The sequence below is a fragment of the Dermochelys coriacea genome, chromosome 8 (assembly GCF_009764565.3).
Source record: "Dermochelys coriacea isolate rDerCor1 chromosome 8, rDerCor1.pri.v4, whole genome shotgun sequence".
NCBI classification, from domain to species: domain Eukaryota; kingdom Metazoa; phylum Chordata; order Testudines; family Dermochelyidae; genus Dermochelys; species Dermochelys coriacea.
In genome coordinates this window covers 45,644,778-45,665,952 of record NC_050075.1, presented here as the reverse complement: position 1 = coordinate 45,665,952, position 21,175 = coordinate 45,644,778, and the positions used below count along the sequence as shown (strand labels likewise).

The 21,175-nt window shown below is 41.9% G+C and overlaps 1 protein-coding gene across 6 annotated transcripts in view; it reads left to right on the top strand.

Annotated features, from left to right (window-relative positions):
- Positions 1-3,498, top strand: part of SUCO (SUN domain containing ossification factor) — a 75,124-nt gene extending 71,626 nt beyond the window's left edge. For all 6 annotated transcript variants that reach the window (XM_038413275.2, XM_038413274.2, XM_038413271.2 and 3 more), the window contains 2 exons: positions 905-960; positions 1,496-3,498. In XM_038413275.2, the coding sequence (XP_038269203.1) occupies positions 905-960; positions 1,496-1,942 (503 nt within the window). In that variant the 3' untranslated portion in view covers positions 1,943-3,498. The remainder of the gene's footprint in view (positions 1-904; positions 961-1,495) is intronic.
- Positions 3,499-21,175: the final 17,677 nt, after the last annotated feature.

Genomic DNA, 21,175 nt, shown 5'->3' with positions numbered 1-21,175 from the left:
CAATTTCCTCAGATCAGCACCCAGCTAAAATAAATGAAGTGTTGCTAATCGCCAATTAACAAAGAAGTTATGCTTTTTTTTTCCACTTGAGATTTTTTTCTACCTGTGAGCCAAAAGAAACCACACAAACAAAAGTGAGAGTGAATTTCAAAAGTGTAGTTATGGAGACCAGCTAATGCCCAAATTGCTTTCTTTACTAATATCCTACATGTTTGGTGGTGTACACCTTTGTGCTTGGAAGCATGATAATGAAAATATTGAAGGCATGGTACACTGCTGTTGTGTTGGTCTGTTTCTTACAGCCCTAGGTACACATTGTGATGCCTCCAATTATATCCTGCGATAGAATTGTATCCTTTCTGTGATGTAGCCTTTTCCAAAATATTTCTGCAGAAGAATCTTTAGTTATATGGTCTTTCAGCACAAGCAAGTTTGTTTAATCCTGAGCTTGTTAGGAGGATGATCAGTGAATCTCTAAGGAGAATTGTGCAAGGAGGCCAGAAAAAAGCACTTTTTTATTTAATAAGGAAATACTTAAATCTGCCCCAGATACAGGGTCCTTCTACACTCCCCTCTCTTCCCTCTGAAAATGTATTTTGCAAATCTTGCCTATGGTCTAATCCCTCAAATGAGATCTGCAGTTGCAAAATGATATAATTGGGTAGAAATTAGCTACTCTGGAGATAGAACTTTATACTGAACATTTTGATGAGTTTACTTTCCATGCACATGCATCCTGTTAATATCTAATAGGAGCTTAAGATGTACGCATGGAAAGTGGACTAATAATCCTTGGGGGGAGGAGGAATGAAATATCCTGTATAGTTTCATGGTTTTAGAAATTGTCTATGGTTTCAGTTAAATTTTTATCGTCCTTTTATATGTATCCTTTCTTTTCTTATAGTGGATCCAGATGACTTCTACATTGTAGAACCTCTGAAGTTTTCACCAGAAAAAAAGGTATAGTAGCTTTCTTCCAGTTTTTGCAAGGAAAAAAGTGTTCTGAAAACACTACCAGTAGATGGTGCTTTTGTCAGTCACTTATCTACAACCAGGCTTGAAAGAATTAGGTTTTTATCGGTAAATGTCAGTAAACTCTGACTTCACCGTACACACACAAGCTGATGATAAACATTTACATCAATGATGATAAAAATGTACAGATTGTCACAGTAAGAAAAATGCTGCCTGAGAACTTTAGTTTGATTTAAAGATATTTACTTTGTGTATTTTGCCATGTGATGTTGATAATTTAATAGTTAAAACTTGAACTTTTTGAATTTCAGCATCTACAATCATTAAATAATTCTAACCCCTCCCCATAATTTCCTGCAGCTGTGAAAATTTAAATAAAAAATGCTTAAATATAAACATCAGTGTTATCTATCAGTTACATAGGCTGGGCAGAACTCTTGTATGACCTACCAGTATCCATACTGGATATTATTTCCTGTTTGCGTTGCACAATCTAATTGTTTCCTTTTTTCTGCTTTAGAAGAAACGTTGCAAATATAAAAGTGAAAAGATTGAGACTATCAAACCAGCATCAGAGCCTCTGCATCCATTAGCCAATGGGGAAATAAAAGGAAGGAAACCCTTTACGAACCAGAGAGATTTCTCTAATATTGGAGAGGTATATCACTCCTCATATAAGGGTCCTCCGTCTGAAGGAAGCTCTGAAACCTCATCACAATCTGAGGAATCCTATTTTTGTGGCATTTCAGCATGCACAAGTCTGTGCAATGGACAGACCCAAAAGACAAAAACGGAGAAGAGGGCTTTAAAACGAAGGCGGTCTAAAGTTCCAGACCAAGGGAAGTTCATAAAAACTCTAATACAGACTAAGACAGGGTCAATGCCCAGCCTGCATGACATAATCAAAGGAAACAAGGATATAACAGTAGGAACACTTGGTGTCACAGCTGTTTCTGGACAAATCTAAAACTAGTGGAACTTCTCATACAGGAGAGTTTTTGTTCATCTGAGAACAGTCTGTTATATCTTGTGGGAGAGTGGTGAGAGAAGAGATGAGCTAACTGGAAAGTATTCAGAAATTATGGTTTCTGCCTTTTAAAAATAGATGGGATTGTGTCAATCTTGGTTATGAGTTTCAGCTTTACAAGGCTGAAGACTTTCTTTGTGGACAGCTTGGGGGTGGGAGGGATCATTTTATAAAGCTTTTTTCACAATTACTGGGGCAAAGATTGTTCAAGCCCAGTTTGTTGGGTGGAATAGGGATAAAAGCTTAATTCTCTTCCTTTAGCTTTGTTCCTATTTCTTGCACCTTCCCGTATTTATGTGCCTTTTGTCTATTTATAATGCCACTGGAAGAGGGAGAAATATAAAATTGTCATTTGATTTCTTTTGTAACTTCTCTCTCTTTTGAGGATGCAACACTACAGTGCTGTAAAAGGACTTGTTGGCGTTCAGCTGGACTCTGTAATGTGGGCTGTAGAAATACTAACATGGTAGACTTGTTGATTAGATCTCCATTTTGAAAACTCACTTGGGCAAAATATCTTTTTAGAAGGAACTGTAATGCCATTAATTGCATTTGTAATCAATTTCAGATGTGTATTTTATTTAGATGCGTTACATTAATGACAGCCGTACAGTAACACTCACTGTACGTGAAGGATCTCATACTGACAAACATGCCTTTGTTTCCCAGACTGACTTTCATAATTCTCTGTTACGGTATTTAACCAAAAAGGACTGATGCTTTATTTTGGTCACTCTGTTTTTTGTTCTAAGAATCTGGAGACTGGGGACTATCTACAAGGAGAAATGTAAGGGTGACTAGGTACAGCTGAATATATCACTATGCTAACCAGTGCTGGGTACAAGTTCACATGACAAATGAAAGTGAGTTTGCCAAGCCTTGAAGTCTAACAGCTCAAGTCTATTTAAAAGTGGATATTTCCATAAAGTTTGCTTTTGTATTGGCTAACATATGTGCAGTGTGTGTGTGTGTGTGTGTGTATGTATGTATGTTTGTTACTTTCATATCTGAGTGTTTTTTATTTTGACCATGAGTGTATATTTGGATAAAATAAAATGTTGTGAATGTGTAGCTGAGTGAATGGGACAAAAGATTATTCCTTTTTGAGGGGTGTTATAGGTTCATGTTGTAAAACTAAGTTAACTTATTAAGCACTTTCAGTGGTACCCTTTTTAAAACGGATCGAATGCCTTTTCTGGGTATTGTATGTAATGTGACTTATTTAAAGCCTTTGTTTTTGCTGCTTTCATGTTAGTTTATAAATTTAGTTTGTGATGGACTTTTAGAGTCGGTCTGCACAATTAGCCATTCAGCGCACATGGATCTGATTTATAGAACGTGTTATCAGAAAGGGCTCCAAACAAGAATGAAGAAAAAATGTTTATACTATTTGAGTGCAGCATACAACATTGTGGAACAAGAATATGTAACTACAGAGCTGTAGTGCCATTAGAAACTGTGAATTTCCAAATAAATCTGAACACTTGTCTTATAAATTTAGTGGCATATCTTTTTTCTTTTATAAATCGCATGTTAATGGGTTGAAGCTCAAACTCATAAAGCAGTGTGGTTTAGTTCATAGGGCACTAGACTGGGGCCCTAGGAAACCTGGTTCTTCTTTGAGTGCTTGCTCATGTCGATTCTATTCTAGGGGTGTGTGTGTCCGCATGCACAGTTGTTGGAGACTTTTTTGCCTTAGCGGTATCTTTAGGATTGGCTGTGGCGCCCCCTTGAGTGCCACACTCATGCATCGGTATATTAGGTGCCGCTGACCCTATGCCCTCTCGGTTCCTTCTTACCGCCCGTGATAGCGGGTTGGAGTGCCTTGTCTTACCTTTAGCAAGAGCGTTAGCGGTTCTTCATAGTCTTTTGTTCTACCTAATCTGTACATAGTTCATAGTAGTCAGAGGAGGAACATACACTGCATGCCTTGGATGTTAAGAGGGCGCTAGCTTTCTGCATCAACAGGGCCAAGCCCTTTCGTAAGTCTATGTAATTGTTCATCGTGGTGGCTGACCGGATGAAAGGGCACCCCGTATCCGCCCAGAGAATTTCTTCTTGGATCACTGCCTGCATGCGCCACCCCCAGCGATTGTCGCCACCCACTCAACCAGTGCACAGGCCTCTTTGGGAATTTGTCTGGCCCAGGTGCCTATCCAGGACATCTGCAGAGCGGCCAGCTGGTCATCTGTCGATGCATTTATGTCCCACTACATGCTTACCCAGCAGGCCCAGGCTGGTTCTGGCTTTGGCAAGGCAGTTCTGCAAGCCGCGAAACTGTGAACTCCGAGCCCACCTCCGTAGATATTGCATGTGAGTCACCTGGAATGGAATCGACATGAGCAAGGACTCGAAGAAAAAAGGTTACCTTTCATAACCATTCCATTACCCACCCTCCTCCCCTCTGTCAGAGTTGCCGACAAGAAGGAACTGAGAGGGCATAGGGTTGGTGGCGCCTAATATATCAATTCGTGAGTGCGGCACTCCAGGGGGCACCACAGACAATCCTACGGATACTGCTAAGAAAAAGTCTCAAACAACTCTGCACGTGGAATGGACATGAGCAACACATCTCGAAGAACAACAGTTACGAAAGGTAACTTTTTTTTTTTTTTTTTTAAATCTTGGCTTGGCCACTGATATGTTGTGTGATCTTGGACAAGTCACTTTACCTCTCTGTACTTTGGTTTACTCTCCCATCATCTGTGTTTTCTAATTAGATTGTAAACTCTTAGGATAAGGACTTTTTCTTATTTGTTTTGAAGAACACCCTGCATTAGGGAACCCTGATCTCAGGGCCTTTTAGATGTTGCTGTAATATAAATAACCTATTTTACCACTTCTATCTTGATTTTATCATTTCAACTTCACTGGTAAGAAACTTAATATGTGCAACTTTTTCTTGTTCCGGTGTCTTTAATTGTAATTTACCCGGAGCATCATTTGAAGACAAAGTGGGCATACTGTCACATTTCTACAGGCAAGAGGTTGTTAGGCCTGTGTTTTTAAAAAAAAAAAAAAAAAAAAAAAAAAAATCTTGATCCTGACATCTTGCTAATTATTGCCTTGTCTCCTATAGCCTTCTCTTTTTTTTTTTTTTGGTAAGATTAATTTTTTGTAAGATTACTGCCAAGTGCAAACAGGTTATCCTTGAACTTGGAAAGTACAGCTAGGGAAGAATATTGCTAATTGCTTGCTTAATTGTTTTGGCCACATGGAGCATATTACACCTGTTCTCCAAAGGCAGCACTAGCTATTTCTGGATGCATTTCAAGTTATCAATAAATTCCTTATGACTCAAATCTTAGCTGTCCAAGAAGCCCAGTCTCTCCCTTTGTGCTATCATGATAGATGAGACCAGTGGGGGCTGTTTTATTTATACTCTCTCTACATCAGGGATAGGACATTCTTTCATGAGAATAGAATTGCAAGGAATACAGTGACCTTTACTCTTGAGTGGAAGTCTTTGATGCTTCTCAGTAAGTGGTATATACTGTCTTAGCTCTTGTCTAGATTAAAAGTGTGCAGCAAGCTGAGGTGTAAATATACAGTGCACTAACATGCTGTGCACTCTCTGTATGGACCCTGCTACTGCACACTAAAAGTTCCCTAGTGCATAGTGACCTACCCTTGTTTCAAAGCAGAGTAGATCAAATCGCACTAGAGAACTTGTTGTGCATGGCAGCAGGGTCCACGTGGGCAGATGGTGTACTGTAGATTTACACCCTAGCTTGCCGTGCACTAACTGTTCATCCTAAAAAGTTCTTACCTTTCTAAGCATCTCTAGAGACTGTGTGATAGGCACGTCTTTTATAAATATCCAGGTAAGCTAAGTATTGCATGCCACACTGTGGAGTCTTCTACGATAAGATCCTTGCCTTCCTGGTAAGTTTTTTTTTTTTAAAATGAGCAGTATTGGAATATTTTTTGAAGTCACTGTATACTACTGGTTGTACTGTATTAATAGCAGCATCAGAATTTGACCTGCCATTGTGGTAATTCCATGAGCACAGGCGTCAAAGGTAATACACAACAATGGGGAGGGAACAGAACTATCAAGTTAACTTGAATGGAGGAAACTTCTTAAAGACAGTGTGGCTCTTAAAATTCCCCACTGCAGCCTAAAGCCGAAAGCGACGCATACAGAGATGGTAAGAGTCATACTCTTCAAAAACTGGGTGAAGACAAAGGCATGATACTGTGTTCACACTAGGTATAACATTGCCAGACATGTTTCAGAGTAGCAGCCGTGTTAGTCTATATCTGCAAAAAGAGAAGGAGGACTTGTGGCACCTTAGAGACTAACAAATTTATCTGCGCATAAGCTTTCCTGAGCTACAGCTCATTTCATCGGATGCATGTAGTGGAAAATACAGTGGGGAGATTTTATGTACACAGAGAACATGAAACAATGGGTGTTACCATACACACTGTAACAAGAGTGATCAGGTTAGGTGAGCATTACCAGCAGGAGAGCCGGGGGTGGGGGGACGACCTTTTGTAGTGATAATCAAGGTGGGCCATTTCCAGCAGTTGACAAGAACGTGTGAGCAACAGTTGCTGGGGGCGGGGGAGAGGGAATAAACATGGGGAAATAGTTTTACTTTGGTTAATGGCCCATCCACTCCCAGTCTTTATTCAAGCCTAAGTTAATTGTATGCAGTTTGCAAATTAATTCCAATTCAGCAGTTTCTCATTGGAGTCTGGTTTTGAAGTTTTTTTGTTGAAGAATTGCCTCTTTTAGGTCTGTAATCGAGTGACCAAAGAGATTGAAGTGTTCTCCGACTGGTTTTTGAATGTTATAATTCTTGACGTCTGATTTGTGTCCATTTATTCTTTTACGTAGAGACTGTCCAGTTTGGATGGTATCCCCTGAATAGATATGTGGGCACAGTTGGCAATGGGCTTTGTTGCAAGGATAGGTTCCTGGGTTAGTGTTTTTGTTGTGTGGTTGCTGGTAAGTATTTGCTTCAGGTTGGGAGTGCTGTCTGTAAGCAAGTTACCTACTACAGGACAGGCCCAACAAAGAAAATAACAGAATGCCACTAGCCATCACTTTCAGCCCCCAACTAAAACCTCTCCAACGCATCATCAAGGATCTACAACCTGTCCTGAAGGACGACCCATCACTCTCTCAGATCTTGGGAGACAGGCCAGTCCTTGCTTACAGACAGCCCCCCAACCTGAAGCAAATACTCACCAGCAACCTATCCTTGCAAAATCTCCCCACTGTATTTTCCACTACATGCATCCGATGAAGTGAGCTGTAGCTCACGAAAGCTTATGCTCAAATAAATTTGTTAGTCTCTAAGGTGCCACAAGTACTCCTTTTCTTATTGCCAGACATGGGGCCAATTAACAGAGTGTATTTTAGAATTTGGTGTCCGTGTTTCCATCAGAATACAGTGAAAGCTGTTTCAGACAAATGCCCATATTCTTTGGAAAAGGAGCCCCAGAAGTTCATCTGACAATCCTTTGTACTTGGAAAGATTTAAAAAAAAAAAAAATTGCCACAGCTCATCATGTTGATACAATGAAGTTACAGCAGCGCCTGAAGTGAGGTGACATTGCCATGGCAACATCACATATTGTATAACAGCACCACACCATCGTCAAACTGTAGAGGGGAGAGGTAGTTTTTAAAAGCTTTATTAGATTTTTTTTTTTTTATGATACAGCTGTTAAACTCATTCTGCTATTCCCAACTGGTGTCCAAGTGAAAATGTAGAATGTTCTAATTAAATAGTACAAGCAGGATAGAAATCTGAATTTCCCAATATGTGGGTAGATCACTTCTGGTCAGGATTTCAGTTCCTAAATGTTGCAGACATTGGGCCAGATCCAGAAAAACTGGCATCAGGCACACATTATAGGTCTGTGTGCCTGCTAAAACCACCTGTGTAAGAGGGGATTTATCCAGGGGAGGTTAACTGGCTTGTCACCGACAACAGATCTTCCCCATTTTTTCCACCAGTGGGAGGATGGTTTGGGTGTTCCATTAGGTCTCATTTGGAGTTCCACCACCAAGATGTTTTGGCTATGCCCCCTTTCAGGTCAGTGTCACTATTCTGCAGGCTGCACTGGTCTGACTAGTCAGCAGTGTGGATTGTTTTAAGTCAAAACAATTTAAATCAGCAAGCAAGAAACCTTGATTTACATAATTTATTTTAATCTTATTTTGCTTTTGTACTTTTGGTTATTTTCCTAAAGAAAAGTTTCTCATTGGTTAGTAACCATTAAAACATGTTGATTTGCAACTAAATAATTTAGTCTTTATGTTAAATTTGGTACTACTTTTTGCTAACTAGGGGAATATGCTATATCTGTACATATGTAAGTAATGATAGCTTAACGTACATTCAGATCTTAGTTTTTACATTTTTATTATGTTGGAAAAAGGTGAATGATGCATTTCTTACCAGCAACGATTCATTTTTTTATTTGTGACTTGTGTCAAGCTCTTTGGGTGGAAATTCAATTAAAAATCTAGAAAAACAGCATTTTAATTCTATTAAATAAAGCTACTCTTAAAATTGCTGAATAAACAAGAAAATGTTTATCAAAACATGTTTTTATTTAAAACTGATTTAATAAAAAGTGTTGACTGTAGTCAGTGAATTGAACTGGTTTCTGGTTGCCATGTCCTTCAAGATTTTAGAAGTAGTAGGTCTCATAATCTCTCACCTAGTTTTTATTCATAAATTGGAAGAGGAAAATAAGTTTTCCTGCTTGTTCAGCTCCCAGCTGGCTTCTTAACTTTGAATGAACTCGGCATTGAACTGAACAAGTTGAATAAACTGAAATTAAGAAAATACTCTCACTGAACCTGCAGAAAAGGCCACTGCATCAAAAGCTGATTTCAGACTTCAGTAAACTCTGGTTTTAGGTGCTTGGCCAGTGACTTCCACTGTTTTCAGTGGTTTGATTTTTTAAAAAAAGGTTTGGAAGCAAACATACTGTGTAATATTAATTTTTTTATGTAAATAGTCAATTTAGGCCTTATCATAGGGTTGTCATAATTTCAAAATTAATTTTAAATGGGTTTACTTTTTAAAACAAAAACAAATTTAATTTAAATAAATTCAATTTAAATCTTAAACTTTTTTAATCATTGATTTTTAACCACCCTGTTGTTCGCCACCCTGAAGTTGGAGTCTTTATGTGAGCACCTGGTTGTCTACCCACCACAAGGGCTTCAGCACAGTTCATACCAGCATCCTTGGGAGAATTTGGTCCACAATCTTTGTTCTGAACTCTGAATTAGTTCTGATCAACTAATCCCCTGATTTTGCATGACCAACAAGAGGCTCATCACTGGATTAGTTACTTATGTTACAACTGAATTCCTTCATTTAAAAATTCTCACATCATGGTCTTTCCAGGTTTGTTCCTGGCAAGTTCGTAGTTTAGCGGAGCACCAGCTGCACTATATTTGAAGTTGAGAAGCCGTCACTACATAAAAGATGATTCTTTTAAGTGCTCTAAAATCTCCATGTCTACTCAGAATATTTACTTGCCTTGAAATTTGGGGTTCCCTGTGGGGTCAAATTAGTGATCTGCTAGCAAGAGGTTCACTAGAGTCCCCACCCAAGCCCCCCCAGCTTTTCTAAAAGTTGACACAATCTATAACCATTTATTTTATTTAATTTTATTGCATTCACCTGGAACTCAAACCATGGCTTGGATCATCCCCCAACTGATCTATTACTCATCATTTATCCCAGCTAATGCATCCTTTGGGGAAGCAATATTGAAAATGTGATTTTAAAAATTAGGCACTCTGACTTGGTGCATGATAAATGCATTACAATGCATATGTGCAGAAAGGCTAGCCAACTGGGTTTCTAGCCAGTCAGTTGTCCGTGACCTGGATGGCTTAAGAGTACTTGCTGTGGCTATAGAACATGAGCTACAGCCATGCTGTTGTAAATATAAAGGGAAGGGTAACCACCTTTCTGTATACAGTGCTATAAAATCCCTCCTGGCCAGAGGCAAAATCCTTTCACCTGTAAAGGGTTAAGAAGCAAAGGTAACTTCACTGGCACCTGACCCAAAATGACTAATGAGGGGACAAGATGCTTTCAAATCTGGAGGGGGGAAAAAGGCTTTTGTCTGTCTATATGATGCCTCTGCTGGGGACAGATCAAGAAAGCAAGCAATTAAACTCCTGTAAAGTTAGTAAGTAATCTAGCAAGAAAATGCATTAGGTTTTTCATTGTTTTGGCTTGTAAATTCACTGTGCTGGAGGGAATGTGTATTCCTGTTTTTGTGTCTTTTTTGTAACTTAAGGTTTTGCCTGGAGGGATTCTCTGTGTTTTAAATCTGATTACCCTGTAAAGTATTTATCATTCTGATTTTACAGAGGTGATTCTTTTACCTTTTCTTTAACATTCTTCTTTTAAGAACCTGATTGATTTTTTCATTGTTCTTAAGATCCAAGGGTTTGGGTCTGTGTTCCCTGTACCAATTGGTGAGGATATTATTATCAAGCCTTTCCTAGGAAAGGGGGTGTAGGGCTTGGGGGAATATTTTGGGAGAATAGGACTCCAAGTGGTCCTTTCCCTGTTTTTGTCTAAAACACTTGGTGGTGGCAGGGTTTTACCTAATCCAAGGGCAAAGACTTTGTGCCTTGGAAGTTTTAACTTAAGCTGGTAGAAATAATCTTAGGGGGTCTTTCATGCGGGTCCCCACATCTGTACCCTAGAGTTCAGAATGAGGAAGGAATCCTGATGTGGTGGGATCATTTTGAACCAGAAGAACAGCAGGATTTTAAAAGGGTTTTAAAAAGGTGATAACAGCTGCAGGTCCTGTCTCTTTGCCTGGAGACAGAGTAGCTCCATAACAAAATTATTTTTCTGTAGGCTGGGAACAGCTATCAGAGACAAAGGTATCAGGTTACAGCACAGCAAATTTTACAAGCCAGGTTTTTTTTCTTTCTAATTCTTGGGTATAGCTAGATTAAAAACAGAAGGGTTGAGATGACAGAAAGCAATGCCCAACAGAAACTACAGTTAGCCAGAGTGAAAGAAGAAGAGAATGGTTGAATTAAAACGACTCTATGAAGAGGCTGCCCACCAGACAGCTAAGGAGGCAAAAGCAAAAGAAATGGAGAGGGGGAAAAAAGAGAGGAAGCATGCACTGGAGATAGAGAAGGCAAGGGCTCAGCAGAATATACCAAATAACCCTAACAATCCTTCCCCAACAATCCACAAAAGGGAGTGACTATGTCCACAGTATGATGAATCCAGCGATACTGCTGAATATTTTCTCACCTTTGAGAGACTGGGCACACTCCATAAAATTCCTGATGCTCACAAGATGACCACATTAGTCGCAAAATTGACTGGAAGAGCTCTGGACATATTCAATAAGATGCCTATTGATGAGGCTTCTGACTATGATAAATTCAAGGATTTGGTTTTAAAACAATTTCAAGTTACACCTGAAACTTAGAGTAAAATTTCAAACCCTTAAGAGAGGGCATGGACTAAGTAATGTCGCTTATGTAAAACAGATGACAGATCTGTTTGATAGATGGCTCAAAGGACGGGATGTAACTAGCTTTGGAGGAATGCGGGATTTGATGATACAGGAGCAATTCCTGAATATGTCCAAGGATGATATAAAACAGTGTTTATGGGATAAGAAAATGGACTCAGCAGGAAATCTTGCTGCTTATGCTTATCAATACGAGCAGTCCCAGACTGCCAGAGAGGCAGGGGCAAACCGGAACAAAACAGGAGGAGGGAGGAGAGAGAAACAACCCTGGTTGCAGTTTGAGCGGATACCAGAAGGGACGCTCTCAGACTACATCCCAAGAAAAACACCAGATACCTTATCTCACCACACCATTCTCCAGCAACCCACCTCACCCCAGTGACCAGTCAGTTGGGCAATGTTTTAAATATAATGAACCAGGGTATGTAAAGGCCAACTGCCCCAAGAACCCCAACAGATTACAGTTCATTGCACCGGGGTCCCACCAAAGGTCCTCAGGCCCAGATGCCCTCAAAGTGGAGGGAAACTGTGAGTGTGGGCGGGAAGAAGGTTACAGCATGGAGGGACACCGGAGCACAAGTGTTGGCTATCCACACTTCCTTAGTGGACCCAGAGGTCCAAGTGACGATTCAACCCTTCAAGTCAAATTCTTTTGACTTGCCTACAGCCAAGTTGCTGGTCCAGTACAAGGGCTGGTCAGGAATGTGGACTTTTGCAGCCTATGATGATTATCCCATCCCCATGCTGTTGGGGGAAGACTTGGCTAATCATGTGAAGCTAGCCAAGAGGGTGGGAATGGTCACCCACAGCCAGGCTAAGCAAGCTGTCACACCTAGCTCTGTTCCAAAGACTTCTACCAGAACCCGGTCAGAGGTTATGGAACCGGACGCCATGCCAATGTCTGCAACAGTAGTAGTGGATCCAGTCCCAAAACCGGCGGAACAACCAGCACCAGAACCATTGCCAGCACTGAATCCAGTGCTTGCAACTCCAACACCAGAGGGCCCCACCGAACCTGCACTAGTAGCAGCCGATAACCCCACACAAGAGACTCAGCCGGAGCCTGAACCCCAACATAGTGCAACATCGGAGAGCGGTTCACAGTCAACGGAAACAGCCTCATCACCTGCATCTCTTCCAGAGGGACCAAGTCCAGGTCCACAATCCAATGAGGAACTTATGTCTCCAGCATCAAGGGAACGGTTCCAGACCAAACAGGAAGCAGATGAAAGCCTCCAGAGAGCTTGGACAGTGGCACGGAGCAACCTACCGCCTCTCAGCTCTTCTAATTGATCCAGGTTTTTTGTAGAAAGAGGACTTTTTTTTTTTTTTTTTTTTTATAAAAGGAAACTCTTTCTGGTGGACACCAGGAAGACTGGCAGCCTCAGAGACAGTTGGTAGTTCCAACTAAGTACTGGGTAAAGCTTTTAGGCTTAGCCCATGATCATCCTAGTGTTCATGCTGGGGTGAACAGAACCAAAGACCATTTGGGAAAGTCGGTCCACTGGGAGGGAATGGGCAAGGATGTTTCTACCTATGTCCAGTCTTGAGGTGTGAAAAGTGGGGAAAACCCCAAGACCAGGTCTAAGCCCCTCTCCAGCCACTCCCCATCATTGAGGTTCCATTTCAGTGAGTAGCTGTGGATATTCTGGGTCCTTTTCTGAAAAAGACCCCCAGAGGAAAGCAGTACATACAGACTTTCATGGATTTTGTCACCTGATGGCCGGAAGCAGTAGCTCTAAGCAACACCAGGGCTAAAAAGTGTGTGCCAGGCACTAACAGACATTTTTGCCAGGGTAGGTTGGCCCTCCGACATTCTTACAGATGCAGGAGCTAATTTCCTGGCAGGAACCATGGAAAGCCTTTGGGGTGAATCACTTGGTTGCCACCCCTTGCCACCATCAAACAAATGGCCTGGTGGAGAAGTTTTAATGGAACTTTGGGGGCCATGATATGTAAATTCATAAATGAGCACTCCAATGATTGGGACCTAGTGTTGCAGCAGCTACTGTTTGCCTATAGAGCTGTACCACATCCCAGTTTAGGATTTTCACCATTTGAACTTGTATATGGCCATGAGGTTAAGCGGCCATTACAGTTGGTGAAGCAGCAATGGGAGGGGTTTACACCTTCTCCAGGAACTAAGATTCTGGATTTTGTAACCAACCTACAAAACACCCTCTGAATCTCTTTAGCCCTTGCTAAAGAAAACCTAAAAGATGCTCAAAAAGAGCAAAAAAGCCTGGTATGATAAACATGCCTGAGAACGTTCCTTCAAAGTAGGGGACCAGGTCATGGTCTTAAAGGTGCTCCAGGTCCATAAAATGGAAGCGTCATGGGAAGGGCCATTCATGGTCCAAGAGCACCCGGGAGCTGTTAATTATCTCATAGCATTCCCCACCTCAAACCGAAAGCCTAAGGTGTACCATATTAATTCTCTAAAGCCCTTTTATTCCAGAGAATTAAAGGTTTGTCAGTTTACAGCCTGGGGAGATGACACGACACTGAGTGGCCTGAAGGTGTCTACTACGAAGGGAAAAGTGATGGTGGCGTGGAAGAGGTAAACCTCTCTATGACCCTTGGGCGTATGCAGCGACAGCAGATCAAGGGGCTGTGCACTAGTTATGCGCAGACGTTCTCAACCACCCCAGGACTGACTGAACTGGCATACCACTCCATTGACACGGGTAATGCTCACCCAATTAGAGCCCAACCTTACCGGGTGTCTCCTCAAGCTAAAATTGCTATAGAACGAGAGATCCAGGATATGCTACAGATGGGAGTAATCCGCCCCTTCTGCAGTGCCTGGGCATCTCCAGTGGTTCTAGTTCCCAAAACAGATGGGGAGATATGTTTTTGCGTGGACTACCGTAAGCTAAATGCTGTAACTCACCTAGACAGCTATCCAATGCCACGCACAGATGAACTATTGGAGAAACTTGGATGGGTCCAGTTCATCTCTACCTTGGACTTAACCAAGAGGTACTGGCAGGTACCGCTAGATGAATCCGCCAAGGAAAGGTCAGCCTTCATCACACATGTTGGGCTGTATGAATTTAATGTGCTCCCTTTCGGGCTGCAGAATGCACCCGTCACCTTCCAAAAACTTGTAGATGGTCTCGTAGCGGGATTTGGAGAATATGTAGTCACCTACCTTGACAATGTGGCCATATTTTCAGATTCCTGGGCAGAACACCTGGAACATCTACAAAAAGTCTTTGAGCACATAAGGGAAGCAGGAATAACTGTTAGGCTAAGAAGTGTCAAATATGCCTAAACAGAGTGTGACTTACCTTGGACATCAGGTGGGTCAAGGAACTATCAACCCCCTACAGGCCAAAGTGGATGCTATCCAAAAGTGACCTGTCCCAAAGTCAAAGAAACAGATCCAATCCTTCTTAGGCTTGGCCAGATATTACAGGCGATTTGTACCGCAATACAACCAAATCGCCGCCCTGCTGACAGACCTAACCAAAAAGAAACAGCCAAATGCACTTCAGTGGACTGAAGAGTGTCAGAAGGCCTTTAACCAGCTTGTTAAAACTGTGCTTTAACAAGTACGTCTGACCCTGTGCTAAGGGCCCCAGACTTTGACAAACCGTTCCTAGTAACCACAGACGGGTCCGAGCATGGTGTGGGAGCAGTCTTAATGCAGGAAGGACCAAATCAAGAATTCCATCCTGTCATGTTTTTCAGCAAGAAACTGTCTGAGAGGGAAAGCAACTGGTCAATCAGTGAAAAAGAATGTTACGCCATTGTCTACGCTCTGGAAAAGCTATGCTCATACATTTGGGGATGGCGTTTCCACCTGCAAACCGACCATGCTGCGCTACAGTGGCTTCATACCGCCAAGGGAAAGGACAAAAAAACTTTTTTGGTGGAGTTTAGCTCTCCAAGATTTTGATTTCGACATGCAACACATTTCAGGAGCTTCTAACAAAGTGGCTGATGCACTCTCCCGTGAAAGTTTCCCAGAATCAACTGGTTAAAATCATCCTTGAGATGTGGAAAATATTGTTAGTCTTTATACAGTTAGTAGTATATTTAGAGATGCATGTGTCTTATTAACTCTGTTTTCTCCTAGAGCTCCAGGAAGAAATCACAGCCAGTATTTCACCCTATCTGTGATTTGGGGGGAGTGTCATAAATATAAAGGGAAGGGTAACTATCTTTCTGTATACAGTGCCATATAGCCAAGCACAACTCTTCACATGCCAATAGCTTAATGGGAGAGGAAGAGGGCAAGCTGGAAATGTTGGCAAGTGGCAGGAGGGGCTATCTGTTTTGGGCAATGGTGAGGGAGGTGGAGAGGGAGAGACATTCCAGTCTTCTCGGATGTGCTTAGTTTAGTACATGCAAAAATTTTATCAGGATTCTGTGCCATAGACCATGTTTGGTGCTTTCTCTCCTGCCCATAAGGAATGACACTCTGAACATTTCAAACATGACCATTATCCCTGTTCCACTACAACAGTTTACAGGAGGGGGGAGGAGCGTTTAGGAATCACTTAGCAGCCATGTGGCCTGCGTGGAGAGAATACTGGATGGGGATTCAGGAGATCTGCATTCTGTTCCTGGGGTAAGTCATTTCACTTCTTTGTGCCTCAGTTTCCCCATCTGTTAAATGGGGATAATGATGGTTACCTCCTGTGTAAAGTGCTCTGAGAAGGACTAATAAAAAGTGCTATATTAAGAGCTAGGTTTGATTACCTCTCCTCAGCAGTGTCTCAACCACAAACCTATGTGATAACTATAACAGCCTAAAGGGCCACAAACTCCTACAGAAAACATCTTTGTTTAAAAAAAACAAAAACAAAAAAAAAACCAACAAAAAAAAACCCAAACAAATCGGGCAATTCACTGACACAAAGCATTGTTAATATGGAGTTAAGTTTGCCCTGCAGTGTCCTGTGCCTTTCCAGAACTCTAACTTCTAAAAACCAGGAAATAAGAGTTAAGGTACCTGCCCACGGAACCTTAATTCTGCCTTCTTTGAGCAATGCCCCAGTACACCCATAACACAGCAATAACTCCTCTCTTGCTAAATTTGACAGCCCCATTGCTCTTATCCAGGGGATTCCATGTAACACTGTACTTCCGCTTTCACAGCCCTCTCTCGTTTCCTACCTCACTGCTGACAATCTCCAAGGCCAGAAGACTCCTGTGCTCCGCTACTGACGCAATCTACAGGATTCACCAGTGAGTTGAGGCAGCCTGGATCACACATGCACCTCTCTCCTCTGATCACATGAGGAGGGGTTTAACCCACCCAGAGGCGAAAAGCCCCACGGATGTCATCAGACTCCAATCACAGCTTGGACAAGCTGCTCCAACAGTTGTTCCTATCTCCAGGGGTGCAGAGTTAAGGTGCATTGGTGGGTATCTTAACACTTCATTCCCTGTTTTTTCAGAAGCTTGTGTGTCATTTGAAATTGAGTTAGAAGGGCACAGGATACAATCAGACTGCTTTAATGAAGCGTTGTCAGTGATTTGTCTACTCTGGGCTAGAAAAGATAATGGGTTTTAGCTCTTGCCTCGCTCCACCAACTGATAGTCAGGTAATCAGATTATTTGTTGGGAGTCTGTCCATTGAAACAGGGAAGCAGAGGCCTGCAGCCTTGTTGGAGAATTCAATAACTATTGACAGCATGATGTACTTGAGTGGGTGTGTGTTAAGCAACTGGTGTCATGTAAGAACAAAGGCCTTGGCTACCCTAGAAAAAGTTTGCTATGCCAGCCTCCTAGTGGAGACACATTTTATACCAACAAGAGAGTCCTTTTTTCCTCAGTGTAGCTTATACTGGGTTCCCAAACAAAATAAGCTCTGCTGAAAAAGTTGTCTACAAGAGGACTTTTGCAAGCAATTTTAGGAGGAGTGTTTTGTTTCGTTTTTTTCACACTCCTAATCAACAGAGTTATGCCAGCAAAACTTTGAAATGTAGACCCCTTTAGTCCCTTGGGTATAGCTTGCATCTGCTTTGGCTGGAAGAACGAGCACTCGAAGAACTTCCAAATGTGAGACCACTTTGCTGAGAGTTGTTCAGTGCCTTCTCTCAGCGAAAGCTAGGACAGAGTGAACCACAGCTTCCTCTTTTGCTGTGCTGGTAGTTTTTTCTTTATTATTAGCAACACCTCTTTGATGAAAAACCTCTTAGAATTTCAAGCTCCCTCATTGCTTAGTTTTTCTCTTCATGTGGGCTCCCCAGTCATCTTTCATTTCCTATTTCACAGTTTTATTAACATGATGCTGTATTTCAAAATGTCGGTTTCTTTCTAGGCCTTTTTCTCAAATTGATCATAATGCGAGTCTAGAGTTTATAGATCTTTCATTTAAAGTGCTCAACAGAGTCTTACCTGAAATTACTGTAAAAGAAGGGTCTCATTTCATCTGGTGATGTCTCACAAACTCAGCAAGGTCAGGCTTGGATGGGACGCCCAACAATGCCAATATATTGCATTGGGGTGAGCTCTAACTTCATGTTGCCAATTCTTCTGATTTTTATCACGAGTCTTGAAATATTTAGTGTTTGTAAAATCCTAGACCCTAGAGTCATGTGAATACTTCAGAGTCACAGCTTTTATTTATAAAAATCAAACCACCCCCTCCCATCAACTTTCTAGCCCTCATGGTTGCAAAGAAATTCTGGAAAACCTAAAGGTGCAAAATCCAGAATTATTTAATTGTTGTGCTGAGGACAACCAGTCATGGCCCAGTATCCTGCTGTGCTAGTCACTGTAAAAGCAGACATTCCACCTTCCCCCACCAAATTCCAAATGTATTATTTATTATAATCCTGTGATCTTTAAGCCAGTGTCATGATTTGTGGGGGCTGAGTCAGAATTGTGAGCACTCGGCGGTGGTGATCCCACATTCCTTCTCTCCCCATTGTATCTCAGCAATAGGGAGGATAAGTAAGTAGTTAATATCCAGAGAGCTGGCTGACTTGCTGTCTGGGACTGAACTTTTATCCACCTGAACAAGAGAGACTTTGGAAGTAAAGTTGCATGTGCCTTGCTGCTTTCCCTGGGCTTAGCAAGGGTTGCCAAAATGGGTTTGGAGTGAGGGGTTGAAAGTCAGAAAATGCTCTTCAGGAGTGAGGTTTTATGGCATTTTTTCTGCAGCCCTCTATTTGGTAACAAGTGGTTTGAGCACTTGGCACTCCTTGTGTCATGGAAAACTGGGCCCACACAGGAGAGCCTCGGGTGCAGGAGGGAGGTGGGAAACCAGCCACTTCCTTTCTTGCCAGCATACTCTGTGCCTGTATCTGATTCAGACGCTGTCACTCAGAAATCATTCTGTACATAGAATCACACAAAGGGAGAGCTGGAGGGGACCACAAAAGGCCATCTAGTTCCATTCCTCTCTTCCCGCCCCCCCATGCTGAGTAAACCTAGCCCATACCTGACAAGTGTTTGTCCAACCCGTTCTTAAAACCCTCTGACAGAGTTCACAACCTCCCTCTGAAACCTGTTCCAGAGTTTAACTAACTATCCCTACAGTTAGAAAGCTTTCCTAATACAGTACCTAACCTAAATCTCCTTTGCTGCAGATTAAGCCCATTACAACTTCTCTGACTTTCAGGGGACATGAAGAATAATTGCTCCCTGTCAGCTTTATACCAGCCCTTAACATATTTGAAAATTTTCAGGTCCCCCCCTCCCTCAGACTTATTTTCTCAAGACTAAACAGGACCAATTTCTTTACGCTTTCCTCACAGGTCAGGTTTTCTAAACCTTTTATCAGTTTTGTTGCTCTCCTCTGGACTCATTCCCATTTGCCCACATCCTTCTTAAAGTGTGGTACCCTGAACTGGACACAGTACTCCAGACGAGGCCTTCCCCAGTGCCAAGCAGAGTGGGACAATTCTCTCCCATGTCTTGCATATGATACTTCTGTTAATACAGCCCAGAATATTAGTCTTTTTTGCAGCTGCATCATAGTGTTGTTTCGTGTTCAGTTTGTGATTCACTATAACCCCCAGATCCTTTTCTGCTGTATGACCACCTAGCCAGTTCTTCCCCATAGTGTAGTTGTGCATTTGATTTTTCATTCCTAAGTGAAGTACTTTGCACTTGCCCTTATTAAAACTCCTCCTGTTGCCAGACCAATTCTCAAATTTGTCAAGGTCATTTTGATTTCTAATCCTGTCCTCCAAACTGCTTACATTCCCTCCGAGCTTGTCGTCCAGAAAGTATGTTAGCATCTTCTCCACTCCATTATCCAAGTCATTAATAGAAAAATTTAATACTGGACCACAGTCAGAGCTCTGTGGAGCCCCAATAGATACGTTCCTCCAGTTTGACAATATACCATTGATAACTATGCTTTGAGTACGGTCTTTCAACCAGTTGTGTACCCACCTTATAGTAATTTCACATAGACCACATTTTCCTAATTTGCTTATGAGAATGTCATATAAGACTGTGTCAAAAGCCTTACTAAAATCAAGATATATCATGTCTACTGCTTTCCCCTTTCCACTAGGTCATTAACCCTGTTGAAAAAGGAAATTAGTTTGGTTTGGCATGATTTGTTAAAATCATGATAGTTAAAATCCCCCATTACTACCAGGTCTTGTGTTCTGGATATTTCTGTGATTTGTTCTACAAATGCCTCATGACTCAGACTTTAGATGATCACGATGGTCCCTTCTGATCTTAGTTTGACCTCCTGCACATTACAGGCCATAGAACCTCACCCACTCACTCTTGTAATAGACACCTAACCTCATCCATCTCCTGCTCTTGATATGATGGTCTATAGGGCTCCCCTACCATGACTTTGCCACTGTTTTTGCATCCCTTTTTATCTTCACCTAGAGATTTTTAACTAGTCTGCCTCTCACTTCCTTGTGGACATCAGAACCAGTCTATATATTGCTGATGTGTAATGCAACACCTCTTCCTGTTTTTTCCAGCCTGTCCTTCCTGAATAAACTACACCCCTCTATGCCAATATCCCAGTCATGAGATTTATCCCACCAAGTCCATGTGATGCCAAGTGTCACATAATTTAGCTATGTACTAATACACCCTCTTCTTCTAAATAGTTTGTTCTCAGTGTGATCTCTGTTCGCTGTGTGAAGTGCCCTCCTGGACTCTGCTTCACACTGTCTCTGAGCACTCAGGGTGGGATTCTGCCCGCCTTATGCACCATGACTAGTATCTGATTCTGCGGAAGGCCCCTGCTGAAATCAGGAGTCCCGCAAAATAAATGATCCTACTTGGGGATTGAAGAACAGCTCAGCGTGATTAGGGATGGCAGAGTCAGGTTTGTAGGGCTAATGCTCAGGCATGGACTGACACAGCCTTCTGAAGGCACCCCTGCAGTCTGTGGGGGGGATGCTCGCTCCATGACTGACTTTGGTGGCCCCAAGCATCTGGTGTGGCACAAAGCAAAGACAATTAGAAGAGTGTCCCACCTGACTGCCTATTTTTAAGATGTTCTATGCCACCCCATAGAGTTTAAGGGGCCATTAATAATGTAGTCTGACCTCCAGCATATCACAACCCCTGGACTCCCTCTACATTCAGGTTAGCATCTTTGTATGTCTCTTTCCAATTCCTTTTTCAAACATACGGGTTTTCAAGTTGTTGTTCAGGTCTAATGTGGGGTTTTCAACATCTTTGACTGACACCAGTGACCCAGCGAGCCTCTTTTGTTAAAGAGAATCA